A 19,474-nucleotide genomic window follows, 5' to 3' on the forward strand; every position below is an offset into this window, starting at 1 on the left:
CCATCATTTAATTTCTAATACACGAGGGGTTATCCTAGGCACAACCCAAATATCTACTCAGCTCCTCCAAACTTTTTTGAACAACAGTGTAGGTTATTTCCAGCGTATACAAGATATCAGCATTTAAAACATGTTTTTTCATGCACAATGCAAACTTGTAGAATTCAAGGGTCTGAACCTACAGGCCTTACAGGCACAAACATCTCATATCCCCAGAAAAGCCAGACTATTAGTGCAACAATAGTTTTCAGGATGAGATCAGATTCTAGTTTATTAAAAGCACATTAAGAAATTCTTATAAGCAAATAATAATTAAAAAATAGTCTCATATACCCCCAGTCCCCTCCAACCAAGCTAATTTTGAAGTTTCTACCTATAAGTTCTTCTACTACAATACCTTCTCTCCTGAGTTTGCCTGCCACTCTCTATTTAATTTCCTTTATCCTGCACTTCTCAGACAATATTCTCAAAAGGAAGGACAAAAAGCACAGAAAAGACACGGACAAGCTTAAAAAGAAACCAAACTAGATACTTTGGAGAGTTTTTGATGGTAGTACTTCACACTGATGACTTAAGAAATGTGGGTGCCTGTCAGTGGACCACTCGACTGTAATTTAAGTACTCATTTAGGTGACTCATTTACCCAAAGTGGGAGTTGGATGCTGAGCTGAGCACTAAGGTAAGTGGCCGTGCATACTGGGAGGGGATGGAGAATGGAAACGAATTAGATGATTCACTGCTGAAGCAGGAGGTGACATTTGGACTATGGAGCCTTCTAAACATTCATTTCAGAAATCTAACCCCCTGTTAAGCTGTATGAGGAGGGGAAAAAAAAGCCATCCACAGGGAGGAAGTTTTGCAAAGGTCTGAAAGAGAAAAGCAAAGCAGCTGCACTCACTGTAGAGCTGTCTCATGGGCAGAAGAAGAAAAGAGTGACAAATTACTCACAAGAGGAGACACTGGCATCACAGATGGGCACTGCAGGGTGTAAGAGGACTGAAGTTGTCACACAGCTCAGCTATAGAGCCATTTACAATAGATATTTTAAGACAGACATCTCTCTCTGCAGACCACACAGTCGACTTGGGCTCCGAAGTGGTCAATACCACATGTTTCAATACCTTCAACACCTGAGGCAGTCTCTGTGAACTTGCCCTTCCCCATCACACAGCACAGGCTCTGATGCTGGATGAAGATGGTATTGAGACAGAACCAGCAATTCCTACCAGTCAAGACAGAGTTGGGGGTGGAGAGGAGCTTTACTTCCCGCTTTTTTGAGTAAGTGTGACAATATGTATCAGTATCAGTCCCCTGACTTTTGTATGTTTCCCAAATATTACAGAAAAGACGGCTGCTTTGAACTGCTCTAACTTAGCACTTCTCCCTCTCTCGTGTGTGTCTCTGTGTTTCTACATATACACGTGTATACGTTGAGTTTTTTTCTTCAATTAACAAAAAGAGAAACAAAACACACTCCCCTTCCTGCCCCAAAGCCTCCCGCGCCCTTCAAGCATACTCACGGCTCCAAAGCGAATAGGCAAGGCGGCAGTTTACTCGGCGATAAAACTGCTTGTTTATGGGCCAGAGGACTAGCGTGCATAGTTGAATGAAGTTAATGATCAGTCCACTCACAACAAAGACAAACCCAATGAGGAGGTGAACTATGAACTGGGTCTTCAGAAAGGCAATGAAGCCCATGATAACCACTCAGAAGCGCGTGCAGGGGCCGTCACTCAGAATAACCGTCCTGGAAGAGAAAGAAAAGGATCAAATGGAGACTAGGTTTACAAGCCCTGAGGAAAGGCAAAGCGAGAGCCCTGAAGCAATCCATGCAACCGCAGCAACAGGAACCCAATCCAGTGAACACTGCTCTCCAAGCCTGCCTCTCTCAGGTCTTCACAGAATAAACTGTCGATAGTGCAAATCACTTCCAAAAATAGGAAGGAATCATTATTTGCAATTTACAGCCCACTAAGGAGATTATTGTTTGCTGAAGATGAATCTCACACGTCTCTTCAAACACAGATCACGTAATTGGACTCAGTGCTGGGAGGAACACAGCCCCGCACTTGCAGTGGAGCCCCAACGGGTAAACAAGCAGCACCATAACTGCTGCAGCTTCACGGTTGCTGTCCCTCAACTGCAACAAGACCCTCAGCCCCCCGCACCAAATAAATGTCTAAATGAACCTGAAGCGATGCTTTCGTGGTCTGCCTTGAAAACCACCGCTTTGTATACACTCCTCCCAAACAAGCACCGAGGGGGCTACAGAGACTTTGTTACACGTTTGCTTTGGCTAGAAGCGAACAGCGGTCCATCTGGGGAGCAGGCTCTTCATCCTGCAGTGAATTTTGGAATGAAGAGAGCAGGGCTGGTCACACAGAGCATCAGTTTGGCAAACACTAAAGCATGGAAATCGAAATTAGGTACTCCCGTAGCCAAAACCCATGCTGGAGCAAGTTTAGCAACTTCTCACTTTGTCACAATACAGTTTGTGATTGAATACACCAGTTAGTGTATGAGGGGGAAGTACAATAATAGAAAAACCTTAGGCTATGTAGCACCACAAACTTGATCTAGAAGGAGCTATGGTGCACAATCTTGATTGAACCGAATTAGCAGAGCACTTAACCTGGAGCATATGACATGTTTATACCAGCTGCAGAAAGATGGGTGATGTCTGAACCAGCAGAGAGCCACAGCTTAGACAGACAAGTCTGATCCAATACAAACATTGCCAGCACAAAGTTAACCCAACAGAATGTATTTAACAAGCCACCAGACTGAGTTTATTCCAAATCCTGCATTATCTGACACTGGCTTTTTTGACCAGTTGGGGATTAGAAGCCCTAAAACTAGGCCAACCAGACTGTCAAACGACAGCCCCAACATCTCACCCAAAAAATAAAAGCAAGAGCCTAGTTTTCTGCCACAGCCAAATATGCTCTGTCTTTGCCAGTGCTGCAAATGACCAGACCAGCCAGTAGATGGTAACAAATACTTCTGACAAGTCAAGCATCCAAAGGCGATGCAGAAGTTCCCGATGCCCAAAAATAAAGTATCTGCCAGCTGTGAGGAGCCAAACCATTTTCATTTGCCCCCTGCTTACAGTGTGGTGCTATTTATAACACTCAACAGCAATTTTACTTGTGAAAGCTTGCTTTCTACCATCTCTTTCACAAATCAGGTACTGCCTTTCACTGTGCCTAGCTTTTCCACAATTAAAATCCATTTGCATCATTAGTAAGCTACCCACTTCAGAAGCACATTACAGAGGGGAAAAAAAAAGTCTGTTTCAACAGAGCCACTATTGTGCCTACCACAGAAAGCAAAGCGAGTTGAATAAGCCGATACTGAAGCCTGTAGTAAATAATCTAAATTCTCCTAATGTTTTCCTGTAAGAATGGGAGAAACACTTCTTCCGCTAATAAATTATTTTAAGAACACCTGCTGGGAAGCAGAGACTTGTGTTTAAAAAGAAACAAATGGAGCCCTCCTTCCTCTCCCCTCCCCAATGGGTTGCAGGGTACAGTTGTCTCATTCAGCCAAAACATTGCACCAACGATTACACGTACAGGAGGTAGCCATGGTATTCAGTGTCTGACTCCCTAACACAGCAATGGGCTCATTTATCTTTTCTACTGGCATGTTTCTCCAAGTCACTGTGTTAAGTACTGTCAAACATTAAACACCAAGTCCTTCACTTCCAAGATCAGAGTCACTCTCATCAGGTCTCTTTCAAAACACAGTTCAAACAAACCAGAAAAGAATAACTTCCCTTTCTCTCTCTCCCCACACAACTACTTCTTGAATCCCTACCTGCCTTCCATACAGCCATGTGCAGGCAGCTTTGCTGATGACTCCATTGTACTCATGAGCCTAATACTTACCACCTTTCAATGCACAGCCCAGCCCCTTCCAGACAAGGGCCCAAAGGTGCACACAAATGGCATGAGGAAGAACAGAAACGTCAAGTATTATCCTCAAATAAAATGGTTTGGCTCCACTTCCGTGGCCTCTTTGCTTTGAGCAAAGTCTGGAGTGCTCTGTTATTTGTTCTTTACATTAAAAGCATTGCTATATTACAGACCCAAAAGGACACATCCCATTTTACCAGCCAGAAAGCAGGAAATATTGCAGGATGTTGATTCTCCAGCTTCGTTACACGTGGAAAGCAGGATTTATCCCTCTCACACCGGTGTCCTGCCCCACATGTGGGACACCCGTCTTGGTCTGGTGGGACTCCAGAGCTGCGTGGCCCCAGGCTCACTGCACCCCTGTAAAACTGGGGACAAGTCTTACCAGTATTGCTACAAGGTAAAGAGAACAGCAGCCAAAGCACAGCTGGGTCCTCTCTGGCACCTTGCGATGACAGCATTTGCCCAATTGCTGCATGAAGTAGAGCTGGTTTACTTGCACTTCCTCTTAAAATCGACAGGGATCAGCTAAAAACCAGGTCACACGTCTTGTCTGATCCTTCCACTTTCAATGCTAGATGCAGAACTTGCCAGTGTCCCTTTTGCCAATCCCTCACTTAATTGCATTTGACTTTCAAGACACTTAAGTTAATCTTATAGCCCAGGAATTCCTTACTTTTCTGCACTCCTGCCCATGCAGGACAGCCGGGCAATTCAGCCAAAGGGTGGTCAGCAGCTCTTTTGCTGAATCCCATGGTCAGGCTGGGGAGAGGATGGGTAAACTGGTGTTTGCCAGAATGAGGAAAAGCAACACTTCTGCACCTGACACATACATTAAGATCAGCTAAGTGAAGTGTCTAGGAAGTAAACATCTGCTCTAGCTTGAGACAGCAAGTCTCAGCACAATTTTTTTTTTTTTTTTAAGTATACCTATAGCACATGCATATGCAAAGACCTGCTGGTAAAATCTTTTTTCCTCCTCTCTTTTCCTAAAGCACCTTGCAACTTCTCAACATGGACCTTTCACCACAAAACTCCCATTTTCTGTGCAGCCACTCCGAGAACTGCAGGCCACTTGAGTACTGTCCCTGCCGTCATATCCCCCCCATGTCACTGCTTGTCTCAGCCACGCTGCAGGATGGCACCAGCATAAAACCCAGCTCAAACCAAACAGGACCTTTCCATTGCCTTTCAGTGCATCACCTTGCAGGGCTGTTTGACTTTCAGGAAGTCAGAGACCACTCTCCTCAGTATTGATCTTTATCTTCTCTGATGAAGAAGTGTTTGAATGTTTTGCATCCTTCCGGGCTCCCACCCTTATTTATACACGTCTCAAGTGAAGGGAAAGGAAGAAGAAGTCCTACAGCTTTATAAGGTACAGAGTTGCGTCTCCAGGCTCCATGTTCACACGGATTCTTCAGTATCCAAAAGATACTACGTGCCTCTCAGCAGAAGGAGGAATTCAACCTCTTTCCTCTACCCAGCTTTATACATTCATGAAAGTCCTAATGATTAAACTGCTTCTAGACTTCTACTGCTCTGTTAAATGTCACTGAAATGTGTCACCAAGATCAAAAGCCATCAGAAAGGAGAAGGACAGAGACAGTGTAACTGCATCAGCCTCATTTCATTAAGAAACTGGGTTAAAAGTAACAGATGCACAATGTGCACTAAGCACATTACAGTCATTTCATGAAACATGTAGTTATCTATAAACTCAAAATTAAAAATAAAGCTCTTAATCATGCTATAATATAGTACTTCCAGTTCAAACTCTGGGTTTTAATTTATTTATTGCTGTCACGTATGTACAATTCCTCTGAAGTTCATGACATTTGCATGAATATGAGCGTGAAATTTGAAATTGGTCCACTGATTTTAATATTCCAAGCCAGTGAGAATTAACGTGTTTGACAACAACAGAAACAGTGGCAGCCTGTACTTACATCTCTAGCCTTTTGCCTTCAGTTTTTCAGAGCATGATCTTGCCATTTTCTAGCTGCTTCCACTCTCCTGTACCATATTTATCTCCACTTCCAAAACTAATTACAGACGTCTTTTGCTGTGAATGTGCTGCCCTCACCCTGAATTCTGGTATTTTACTGACGTTTTTGCTAGTTGAGGAATTGAGTGAAACTGTTACAAAACTGAATTCTACCTTTTACCATCATATTTTAAAATAATACCAGATGTTCCAGAGTGAGCTTTGTAAGTCTCCTTGATGCCTGTATAAACTTGGCAAACCATGTCTATGAAGAAAGGCAAATAATGTTGCAAGTCAGAAGTGATACAAAAAGGCATTTCGTTGGCCATGTCTCATCAAGAATTTCTTCACCACCTTTCAGAATTCCTCAAACTCTGCTCATTGAAAACACACAAGGAAAATTAAAAACTTTTTTTTTAATTCAAAGTGAGAACTCTCTCTTCCATGAACTGCTTGATATGTACGAGGAGGACAGGTACGAACAGCAGCAGCCAGGAGCTGAAGAAAACACTGCTTCTCTCAGTTTACTTTCTACCCTCCAGATTTCCCTGATGACCCCATTCAGGCTCCTCTTTTAAAAGCAGCTATGAACATCACTAGCCTATGCATCTTCCCTCTCACCCCCCCCACAAGATCAGAGAACCCAAGAACACTAATCCAATGCGTTCAGTGCTTAGAAGTAGAATACGCAATACTTTTCTAGCTAAAAGACAAAAGTGCAGTGGCTATCAAGCTTTTAAAAGTATAATGATATATTCATAGCAAATACCCCTGATAGAGGAAAATATTCAAGAAGAAAGCAGGTAATCATTGGTCTTCCACTTTCTGCACTTTACCATATCTCAGTTTGGGATGAGGAATTTGGAAGCCAATACCTGAAAGGTGCCTATAAGAAAACTGGGGAAGAGCTGTTCACTAGGGCATGTAGCAATAGGATGAAGGGTAACAGTTTTAAACTAGAAAAGGGTAGATTTAGGTTGGATATTAGGAAAAGGTTCTTCAATATGAGGGTGGTAGATCACTGGAACAGGTTTTCCAGGGAGGTGGTAGAGGCCCCATCCCTGGAGATACTCAAGGTCAGGCTTGACGGGGCTCTGAGCAACCGGATCTGGTAATGTTGTCCCTGCTCACTGCAGGGGGGGTGGACTGGATAATCTTCAAAGGTCCCTTCCAACTCAATACATTCTACGAACCTGACACATGTGATGCAGAAGCCATACAAAACCAACAGACAGAATATTTACCCAGGACTTTGCCCCAGACTTCAAAAAAAGCAACCCAAAGTTCCTGCTCACTCTGCCATGGCACCACTAAAAGCAGTCTCTACTTAGGCCTGATTTATTTTAGAAGACACATTGGCAACCACAGCTGTCTAAGCAGGCTAGAAAACATAGTTCAGATCAACAGCAGTGAGTCAGTATAGATAATAAGCAAATGAAAGGAAATAAGGCATAACAACAGTTTTGGTATCCATTTGAACAGTCTGTACTAACAATTCTCCAGATATGCTGTAAAAATAGACAACTATTCAGTCACATCCCACACAGCATTACACACCGTCTACTACAGGCCTAGCCTTTTAAACCCAAGCATGACAGGAAGATTACCTTAGTTTCTCAAATGATATAGGTCTAATTTCCCTGCACATACCTCAGTGAAATGCAAGGTTGATTCAGAGTTCATTTAAAATGCTGCTTGTCATGAATTTCTAAAACTGAAGTGTACAGAAGAGGACCTTAAGCCAAACTTAGGTCACAAAGATGCAAATTTGTTCCCGAGTTGTGAGAACTGGGAATATGATCTGAAAAAGTGCTACTGAGTTGCTGTCACAAAATTAGATGAGAACTCATTCCTTGAAATTTTGTTAATCTTGGCTTTGACACAGCACCACAGCCAGTTTCTAGAAAAGGTCAAGAGTAAAAGATTATCACCACTGCCTGAAATACATTCATTATTTTGGTCTTGATCTAAAGTCCATTAAATCATAGAAACTTCCACTGGCATCAATAGGTTTGGCTCAGTTTCTGTAGAGATTTTTGATGAGATTAGTCTATTTCCATGAAATAGAAAGCCTTTTGCTTCACTCGTCATCCTAATGAGATGTCGACACTTCAAGGTATAAAAAAAAAGTGCACACTGCTCTGACATTCATGGTCATTTAATAGGTGTGCAGAATAAGAGCTCCTGAAGAAGTTATTTCATCTTCCTCTGGCACAGGTAAAGTGCAGGAGTTAACTCCAAGCACGATGTGACGGTCACCCAGAACAACGATGACCATGTGTGGAGCACACATCCTTAACAGAATCACCAGTCCCTGCTCATGCCTTCTCCACTCCATAAATCTTTTAGTTTTTTTATTACAAGACTGTGAGTTTACCAGTTAAACTCTAGGAGAGAGTAGGTTACAAAATAAAATGCGTGTGTGAATGGTTTCCACATACCAGCGAGCCCCATTGGGGAATGACCATGGAAAGTCAACCCTTCACCCCACAAATGCCACGTCAGGGCACAGCCCTGCTATGGGGAGGCCTTTATGTGCTCAGAGCACTTCCTGCCATGGCAATACCACCCCCACCACCATGAAAAGCATCCATAAGAGGTCCCCACCGCACCAGGACTTCAGCCCCAGTGCTCCTTCCTGCTTTTAAAATGTGGGGCAGCTTCCTATTAAGATATGAATCCTTTAACAATAAATAAATCAAGATAACCAGTTGTTTAACTTCTATTTTGTAGACAGAAGACCACAGAATATGTAAATAAAGCAAAGGGAAACATTCAAATGACTTGGTGGAACCAGGAGATAAAACAGCTCTCGATACCATATACCACGGCACTTGAGGGGCAGTTTTCCCTCTTCCCCACCCTAAATTAAACATTACTGACACAATGAAGCCTCCTCACCAGCTGTGTGTGAGAGAGAGAGAGAGAGAGAGAGCGCGCGCGCGCACGCACTGTGCTCATGCCTCTGCTAGAGGTGAAATGATATTCTCCAAACTTGTTGCTACATTATTACAGCTGAAAACACAAGCAATATTAAAATGGCTATTTTCCAAATTTAATTTCAACTCTTTCCTTTTATCGTACTTGGCACATAGAAAAAAAAAAAAAGAGCAAGTGTGCTCAAATTCAATTTCTCCTCAGCACACACACTCAGTTAACTCGGCCTGTATTTCAACAAATGGATCAGATAACCAAAATGAATCCTGACTTGCTCAGAAACTTGCCGGCTACAAGACAACCACCACAGGGAAGCAGAACTGCTTGAGAAACCTCCCTCTCTGCAAGCATCTCTATCAATAAAGAGCACAGTGGGATTTTCCCAAGGATTTGCTGTTCAGCACAGAGATTCTGTTGTGAGTTCGCTGGTTAAACCAGCCCAGACAACTTTGATGTCATGACTGGGTATCACTGAACTGGGCTGGCACCAGTTTTGCTGCAGAGCGGCCTCACCATACTCACAAGACACCGCAGGATTGCTCATTGAGCTTTCCAATGGAGGAGTCCCCACTCCTTCAAAACCTGGCTGTGCACACGTGTAATTTGCTTTTCTTTCAAGAAGACAAACATTGCCTTATGGTTTAGGAAACCTAGGAGAGTTTCTATTATGGTATGCCACTTGCAACTGCTTGTAGGTGTTTGTGTGCCGTTCCTTCCCTGTACACACGCACGCCATTTGTCATCATTCAGTTTGCAGTCTGGCACTTTTGCTTCAGTATAAGCAACACATAAAGCTAATTTTTCCTAAAGCTATAATTACAAAACCTTAATTGCATATTAAATTTAGATTAGATAATAATTTACAAGTTCTGCAAGTCTGCCTCATTTCTCATAGATACAGATCGGTTTTGTGGGTACATGTATATTTACAGAAACTTGGGAGAGACCTTGTAGAACTCAGCCTTAATAAACCTTGTCCTAAACTTGAATGTCACCCATTACAAATATTTACCCAACTGCAAGCATTTGAGCTCAAGTTCTTTCTTTGCTATCAAGAGGAAAAGAAAAAACCAATAATAACTTATCTTGTTCTACATGGCATACAATTAGCCTCGCTGTGAAAACCAAGGGCAGGCAGACACACATTACTCCCAGTTCCATCTTTAATGGAAAGAGGAAAATTCAACAGTTAGGAGAAAAACACAAAAGCTTTTCAATTCTGGTCTCCTGAACCAAAATGAAATTACACTTGATGAAGCCTTACTGCAGCACAGCTAAGCTAAACTGGAAGTTAACAGGCACGATTTAATGCACCAGCTTTCCCATTAAAGGATGCCAGTAACCCAAAAGTGTAATAGGGGTCCCACACCCCTCCTCAGTGCTGGTTGCTCTCCCTGGGGGCTACATAGGGCTGTATGCTGCCTCCCAAACACTACTGCGCTGATGCAGCCATGCACAGACATGTGAGCCATCGATCCAGGGCAAGAGGGAGCCGTGTTCCCAGCAGCCTGCTGGCATGGCAAGATGCAGCAGGAACGCACCTCCCTGGCTCTTACGTGGAGGGGGAGAGGATAAAGCGAGGCTGCAATTTAAAAGAAAAAAGGATAAAACCAGGGGAAAATATCAGCCCACAGCAAGACATTTCATGCTGAAGCACGAGCCAGAACAGTCATATTCTGTATATTTTAAGAAATAAATAGCAACAATTATACAGTTTTGCAAACTCCTCGTCCCTCCAGACAGACAGTTAAATGTGACTCAGTCAGAAATCACCGTCAAACTCCTTCTGCCAGTCTTGCTCCTTCTCTCAGGAGCTTATAAACTTCCTCCCCTGCCCTTTCTGTTTGTTTGGGGTGAGCTACTCACTCTCCTTTGCCACTTTACATAAAAACCAGAAGCTTCTGCCCCCACAATGGGAGAAGCGCGGTGCTAATCCTTGCCAGCTCCCCAGTTCCCTATTCTCTTGTGTTACACTCTCCTTTTTTTTGTTACTTACCCTGGCAACTTCCCAGGCCTGTGCAAGATTTCCGCTGCTTGCCACAGTGGATTTATGCCATCCAACCACTGTGTACAGCATTATGGGCATCACCTGCCCATCTGGTATTCAGTTTGTACATTGACCCCAAATCATGAAAAATGCTGTCAAGTTTCTAGCTTGCACAGGTTTTGAGAGCAAAAGCAGACTGGGAGATGCTCTTGGACAACTCAGCACGCTCCAGCAGGTCTAACAGGTCCACTCTGGTTCTCTAAAGGAGAGCCAAATATTTTCTGTCCTGCTAACTGCTCTCTGCAATTTCACTCAGTGCAACAGCTGGGTGTCCTGCCCAATTTCAAGTGTGGCAGGTGATGGGCAATACTGGGATGCAATACCTGCCAAGAGGTACTGGGACGCTCTTGGTGCTAAACTCTCCCTTTCTCTTCCCAGCCAGGTTCACTCGCCAGTGGTATCTAAGAAAGGGCTCCAGTGGCACCTTCAGTAAATACTGTGCATCTCCTTACCCTTGTATGTGAGAAAACAGATACTTGTGAGAGCCAGCAGCTACATGGAGGCTACTGCATCGCCCAGCAGCAGCTCACACATCATTTAACCACTGCACTTGTAACGAACAAAATCGCCACCAGCACCATGAGACATTTAAGCAGCTTTGAATGCCCATCATGAAAAATAAGTCAACAAATCTCTAATAACCACAGTATCTGACTTACTCCGAAAGTTACACTGCAGGCATGGGAAATCTTTTCCTCAGTGACAACGCACAGCTTTAGGATGCTGCAGATGTAAAGCATGTCCCCATGGGCGTGTGTTGCTCGTGTTCTCTGCTGCTGTCTGAGGTGTGACTTACCAGTCTGTGTGTAGCACCACACTGATGTGGCTTCAAGGTTTCTGGGCCTCGGCTGGCCAAAGTAGGGGGTGGACAGAGTGGGGCAATAGCCCACAACTGTCCGCAGAGATCTGCTCTAATAGCCCCACCGCCACCTCTTCCTTAAGCCTCAGGAGGAGCTGAGACCTTCCTCTAGCACAGAAAGGAAAAGATATAAAATACTTCCTCGCTATGCAGCAGTGGGATTAAGTAGCTGAAAACACACTTGCCCACTCCTGCAGCCCAGGCTGGAAACATCTCCATTTTCCCCATGACAGAGGGCCTCAGACCTCCAGGCAAGGGAGCAGGAAGCAACATGCTTCTCCCTGGAAGGAAATGGATGAAGGGGATAGTCTGTTTTAGCCAGGTTTAGTGCTCACAATGTGGGTGCTCTGGAGGTCCTGTAGATTTGATGAGTAGCACCATGCTGACCCCCCAAACAACACTTCTTATATCCCAGCCAGTCTCAGTACAGCAAGGCTAAATTCCACATAGGCATGGTTTTCAAAATCACTTTTCTTACATATATAATATATATAAAATTTATATATTACAATATATAATCATATATAGATATATAAAAACAACATACAGTTTTTGCATATAGATAGATAAAAACCGTGCACACAACATATCAGCAGCTGTAGGCCTGACAGAATTTCATTTTAACCCAGTAGTTATGCTAGTATTTGGAAAGAAAGGGTCCATAGAAAATAAGCATTATAACCAGAAAAAGAGTGGGAAGTGGAAGCCAAGAGACTCCATGATTCACTAGTAATGTCAAAAGGCTGGTGTGGCCATAATCGGTGTCCTCCTCAAGTTAGCTCATCCCACTGCAGTGCACACACCTACAATTGCTACAGAGTGTCCGCGATCCCCCAGGTCTGTGGTAAAATTCACCTGTTGGCAGAAGCATGAATCCGCCTTTTTTCAGGCAATGTGGCAAGAATATGAAGTTTCTTCCCTCTCCACAAAAGTAGTTGATGCCAGTTGAATTTTTCCTGTTGAGCCAAGACAGACTATTGATGTAAGACAAAGATGCACTGACGTGGTACTAAGGGACATGGTTTAGCTGAAGATTTGGTGGAGTTTGGTTATGGTCAGACTTGATGATCTTAAAGGTCTTTTTCAACCAAGTGATTCTATGATTATCAAATACCGAGTAATAGGAAAGTTAAAATGAACAGGTTACACGTACTCTTTCCAAAAAGGATAGGCAAAGAGTAATTCTTCCCAGTTATTAACTGGCTTGGAATTGATTTTTGCCTTGCATTTCACTTCACAAAGGCTATGGAAAAATGTATCTGCCATAGATCTTCAGTTTCTCCTACTTTTCTTCTCTTTGCAGGTTACTGTTATTACCTCACAAACACGTTGAATATTGGGAGGCACTGCTGCACTGTCCATCACGGGTGCTGACACAGCTCTCCCGGCTGCGAGGGACCAGGAGAGGCTCCCGGAGAAGAGGCTGAAGCACAGAAACCCACCTTGCACCTGAGCCAGCCTCAGTCATACAAACTCCCCCTTCAGTTCATGTGAAGGTGAGGCAGAAGCAACAACATACCTTGTCCTGGTGAGACAGAAATACAAGCCATGTTTTTTGTTTGATTTTAAAATAATAATAATTTAAAAAAAAAATTAAAACATACTCCAGTTGCCTAAAATTATGAAAGAAGACTGAGACGAAAACTTACTATGTATTCTACTACTAACATGAAATTAATGACAGGAATAGCTGAAGGTATAAGTTGTCTCAGTGGGTTCTCAATACAGCTGAAAAAAGCGGCACTTTTGTAATTTTGAAGAGCTCAGGACTTTTGCCCCATCTGACTGGAGGTCAAGTCAAAATTTAACCACCAGGAAATCACATTCTGCATCTAGCAGCTCTATTATTTTCAGCCTTTCCCATGCAGCAAATGCTGATGTTGACAATTTTCCCCTCAAATGTAAGCAGTTCCAATTCCTCTTGTGAAGAAAGACTTCTTGCCTTAATTACTTCTTGTTTCGATAGAGCTAGCAGGTGTAGTGAGAGACTATTTTCTTCACATCAACTAGCTCATTCAAAGCTGAAAACCCGACTGGGAGTTGAAAAAGGAAAGAGCCTCTTACAATCACTGAATAAAAAACAGGTGGGAGAAAATGAGGTCTCTGAATTTTAAATAGGGCCAGACTTTCTTTGGTACTTATGTCCTCCCCCCCACACACACCTTTGTAGTAGACTTCTGTTCTTAAAGTGAACATGCTTTGGCTGTGGCTCCTCTCTTTAGTGAGAAGGATACTGTCAGAGTGGATTTGCAGAGTAATTCAATATCCTTCCAAAGCCTTTAATTCTTCCTGAAGGTATTAAGCTGGATAGTTTGCCTATACAGGTGAAAATGCAGTTTTATGAATACAAAAATCTGAAGCTACTACAATTACAATCGGTACCATAAAACAGGATTTGGTCAGATTTATGTCTAGATGCTGCTAGCGGCACTTTCTAAGCATTAAATGAATGCAACAGGGAAAACACTAAGCAATACTTAGAGTAACACACTTAGATAGCTTATCACTCCCTTGACTCCTACTTTCTAACTTGAGATTAACATTTGCTGTGTATCTGGTAATTAAGTCTCTCATTAGATCCCAAATTCTGAAGCTGGATCAAGTTAATAAAGGGTTTTTTAAAAAAAGGTTAAAAAACAGGTTAACTATTACACAGAATCACACAGAATATTAGGAGTTGGAAGGGACCTTGAAAGATCATCCAGTCCAACCCCCCTGCCAGAGCAGGATCACCTAGACCAGGTCACACAGGAACATATCCAGGCAGCTCTTGAATGTCTCCAGAGAAGGAGACTCCACACCCTCTCATTATTTATCTCTCTTATTTCAGTAATAAACTTCAGTATTTCTGTATTTTGATGCAGGTATTTACAATTTGACAGAAGATCTGCTGGAGCACCCTTTTCTGAATCACCTGCTCTGATCTCTACAACTTCTAAGCTGCTAAAAATTTCAGAGTGCATCCACCTTCGCTGAAGAGCGAGGTTTGGTCACAGCAAGCAGCCAGAGCACTAGCTGGCTAGCAGCTAGTCGAAGTGGCAAATAGCAAAGGAATTAGCCAAAACAAGTGATTTCTTTAAAATACCAGGAATTTTTTTTCTAGATAGTCCAAATACATTTCGTAACACCAGTAATCCAGCACTCTTCAGAGAACAACACAGAGTCTAAAGAAGTACAAGTGAAATACTGTATAAAAAGGCACTATTTGGAAAACATTGCCTCTTTGCAGATCAGTGTATGGTTTCCTCAATGACAAAAATTGCATGGATCCTAGCTGTCCCTTGGAGTCACTCCACTGAACAGAAGGACATTTTACAAAGTGAGCCATACACCTGCAAAACAGAAAACCCGACCCATGGGACTGCCACTACTGTGGTCAACAGTAAATTCAGCCCCAGAACTGCACAGGATGAGCACAAACCTCCCTCAAAAGGGCAGCTTCCCCAAATTCCTACAGAGCCAAGGGCAGGAACGATGCCCAAACCTGACTTGCAAGTGCTTGGGTAGCCAAGCAGAAGTGGAAGAGACCATCCTTGAACTGCAGATAGCTGAAGAGCTGAGACACTGAGGTGGAGTACAGGAGCAAAGCAGCCCAGAGGAGCAGAGATCATGGCCAGACCATGCTCCTCCAACCTCTACGTCTGAATTCACAACGTGAACAAATCTTCCATCCATCACTCTCCACCTCCATGTCAGTATATTTAGCATGTTATTTCCCTCCCCTCACTACATGCAGCTACAGTAGTTATTTATGTGTCAGGAAAAATCCTCATAACACTATTTTTCCCCCCCTACTTGCTGAATCCACACAGTAAAACGACAAACTGGTGTTCTGACATCAATTTGATAGCTAGCTACTACCATGTCACAGAGACATAGTTAATCGATGATCTTAAAGGTCTTTTCCAACTGAATGATTTATGGATGTCACCACTTTGATTTAGGCAGCAGTAGCTTACTAATTGCCAGAAAAAACCACGCCTAAACTTGGCTATTTGTTTCCTAACTCGCAGGGTGCAGGAAGGAAGCCGCATCCACACACACCCACGTCACAGTGGTGCAGCTCTCTCCAGCTCTGCCCCATGCATCAGCTTCCTTCCACCACATCTGCTCCCGGTGGATGAGCAAAGCAATCTCTGGCCAATCCAAAAATTCCTCACACGCAACAAGAGGATAGTAATCCTAAAATATCCCTGACTTATCTTCTCTCTTCTCCACGTAGATGTCTATTTTCAGCAGTGTAGCTTCTATATTGATCTCTTGAGAATGCAAAGGTTTTGTTTTTAATTCTCCACTCACCATGGCAATACGTGTACCACGTAGAAAGATGGTCCATTTAGTAAACAGCATTTGATGCTATTCCTGAACACAACATACAAAATAGTATCCTAATGGTTTGCAAGCTTCAGTTTTACAGTAATTTCCCAAGAACTCAAGTTCCCATCCATTTGCTGTCACTACAAGCCACTTGATCAGTGGTGTTTTCTGCTAAAAGAAAGTTGAACAAGGGCTACTGTATTTTAAGACCGATGTTTTTTTCCTAACATTTTATCTCCTACTATCATTTCTAGTTAGTTCTCTCCACAAAGCTTCTCCCTGTCCTCTGTGTTAATGCATTCTTGATATCTACACTGAGGGCATTTTTGCCATCTTGCCTACTCCCATGTACAGAGCCAATTAGCATCCTCAGTCTTCCCCTGGATGAGAGTTCCCGCGAGCACTTCATGATCCTTGCTACACATCTCAAAATTTTGCTTTCAGCTTCTAGTTTTATAAATCAATTGGACAGTGTGAAAGCGAACAGAATACATGCGTGACAGTGATGTGGGGAAAATAATCTCTGAGCACTTACTGACAAACATGTATTTCGGACTATAGGACAAGTGGGAGAAGGAGAGCGACCTCAGTTGCTGATAGCAACTTTTTCCCAGGCAGATTCCTAATGCAGGATGACAAATCAGCTCTTCATATAGACAAGACCAAGCCATGGACACCTGAATATGGTTTGATTCTCTCCTTTCCAGGCAAAAAGGCCACCAACAAAGAAAACCTGTGGGCTGTTTCCAGGTTTACTTCAGTTTCAAGACATCCAAACTTCAGATGTCTGCTTTGCAATGTGAACTGACCTCTCCCAAGAAGCAGCCTCTGGAAAAGGCAACATATCGCTCATCTTTAGGCACAGACTAATAAGAAATCATTCCAGCTCCTGAAATTTTGGAAATGGTAACTGGTCTTGCTATGAAGTAATTTTGGGACATCACGCCACAGAGCCCAGCTGCTGACACAGCTTCTCTTGCCCATTCGCTGTCTGTCTGCACTACCTGACAATGGCCAGTGCCAAGAGAGACCATACTAGATCCATCCTGCAGCCATCACATCAGGTGTGAGCAGGACAGCCATCACAGACCTTACTCTCTGTATTAGGGCCCCAAGTCTTGCCAGGACACACACTCCCCTGGTGACAGCTCATAAGGATTTAAAACAGCTCAAACACAAACACTGGGAAAATAAAAACTTCTCACCAGCAACAACAGCCCTTCAGGTTACCAGAACTTCTTCTGAAAGGAACTAACAGCAAAGCCCACTCCTCACCAAGGTTTCCTTTCTCTCTTTCCAGACTTTAAGAGAAGACACTAATTTGTACTGCTGCTAGCTGTACTAACAGCATACGTTCAGCACTGGAACAAGTTGTCCAGAGAAGCTGAAGAAACTCCATCCTTGGACATTTTCAAAACTCAACTGGACAAAGCCCTGAGCAATGCAGTCTACCTGTGATACAAGCCCTGCTGAAAGCTGCTTCAAACACAAATGGCATGCTCCTGAGGTCCCACCCCATGACACTCTTCTATATAAAGAGAATTTTTTAAAAGTAATCAATGCATATAAAATTAAAGGTCTTCAGTTACAATCTCCATAGAAAAAAGGATGCTGAGATCTCATATTTGACCATGGGAAACCATTCTGAGACCTCTTTCCTTCTTGAAATTTCATCAAATGAGCTCTACAGGAAGGTAGGCAACACATTTTGAGCCATAATAAAGTCCAAACTGCCTGAGTTTTCACTCCACTTCCCAGGTGGTTTTTGCAGCCTGCAATGAGCTTTATGTTGCCATGGCTACTTTTACAAGCATTTCACCCCTCCTTTAAAACTAATCATATCACAGCTGCAGTACAGACATGCCCTATCAGGTAACTCAGCCACAGACTCATTTTTTTCCTTTACCACCTCTGCAAAAATAAGATTTGATTTAAAGCAAGCTCATCCTTCTTAAGACAGATGCAAGTTTAAGTATTAGAGCATTTGTTTCGCTACTCTTAATCTCTTCGTTAGCATTAAAGCAATGGGTGTCTCTCACTGTATCTTCCAAATTCAGAGTTTTAAGTCACATCTCTTTCATAACACATTCTGACATCATTTGTTTGCAAAGAGCACCCAAAATCAGTCACTGGGAACAAAGTGTCTAAAGAACCACAATGCTGCACATCCCAAGCGAAACAGGAATAGTGCCGGCATCTCCAGACTAGAAGTAGAGCAACCACTGCAATGGGTATGATCAGCAAAGTCCCTGAGATCAACTTGGTTTGTGTTCATGACTAAAAAGCAGTCTGTGGGTGTTAACAGCTCCTCTTCCAGTCTTTCCTTCAGCCTTTAATAGCTCATGTTTTTTTCCTGAGCTCAAACTCTGACCAATACATAGGAATCTCCATTTAGTTAATGCATAACAACTGCACTGGTTACAGAGAAGAGCTTGAGTAACCAGCTACTCATCATTAGAGAGCAGCCTGATGAAAAAATTAATTTAGCAAGTACTTCCAAAAGCCTGGTTCCCTACAAACTTGTATTTTAGTGTTGACTGACACTTTTACAAGCTCACGTCTGTGTAGAGACCTGGATTATCAATGAAAACCCAACTTTATGTCATAACATTTCCCTAAGGTGAGACTCTTAGCAGCCCCTTTCTCCTCTCCCCAGCTACTTCCATGAAACTTGTATGATTTCATTTATTTTGGAGACATCATCACTGCCACCTGCCAGCCAAGTGCGACTGGAAACTCCTCAATGGGTTCAAAACATATGGCTGAAGAGAGGAACACAGATAAATATATTTGAACAGTACAACTCTAAGTTTTATATCCATAGTGAAACAGGCTGAAGATCTGCCAAGCTCAACCTCTTCAAGTGATCAAATTTAAATACAGAGCAATGTTACATTAGCCTAGATAAACTCATGGTTTATGCACACGGGCATAGTCATTAAATTCTTTGGGTAATGAGTTTTTATGATACTCAAGATTCCCGTGTTTGCAGATCCATGGGCAGCAGCCACAGCACAGAACAACACCCTAAGCCCACACTGAGAACACTGCTCAAAGCTTCAACTTCTCTGCAAACTCCCAATTTATTTGAGTGCTCTACACTCTTTAAATTGCATGGTTTGGTGCTACGGGCATGTTAGAAATACACTGGTTGTTTTAATCTCTAGGCACTGATCTCATGGACAACTACTCAGTCAATGTAGGACACCTATATTCTCAGTGCTTTAGTTTAAGCTGCCTAAATAAAGCAGCAGAGCATACAGCGGCTTTTACACAAACACGGTGATATTTCAAGCACAGCAGCCCATGCATTATAGGCACATTATCCACACATAATAGATGTATTATAGAAATACATCATGCTGTGCTTTGTGTGTCGAGGGACAACCTGGAAAACTGAACAGCTCCTCTGC

At 42.9% G+C, this 19,474-nt stretch overlaps 1 protein-coding gene across 1 annotated transcript in view; it reads right to left on the reverse strand.

The window, feature by feature from the left end:
* Positions 1–19,474, reverse strand: part of AGPAT3 (1-acylglycerol-3-phosphate O-acyltransferase 3) — a 49,015-nt gene that overhangs the window by 14,120 nt on the left and 15,421 nt on the right. The window contains exon 2 of the mRNA XM_010189542.1: positions 1,521–1,747. Within this exon, the coding sequence (XP_010187844.1) occupies positions 1,521–1,698 (178 nt within the window). The 5' untranslated portion in view covers positions 1,699–1,747. The remainder of the gene's footprint in view (positions 1–1,520; positions 1,748–19,474) is intronic.

Source organism: Mesitornis unicolor, unplaced genomic scaffold (genome assembly GCF_000695765.1).
Source record: "Mesitornis unicolor isolate BGI_N332 unplaced genomic scaffold, ASM69576v1 scaffold9330, whole genome shotgun sequence".
Classification (NCBI taxonomy): Eukaryota; Metazoa; Chordata; class Aves; order Mesitornithiformes; family Mesitornithidae; genus Mesitornis; species Mesitornis unicolor.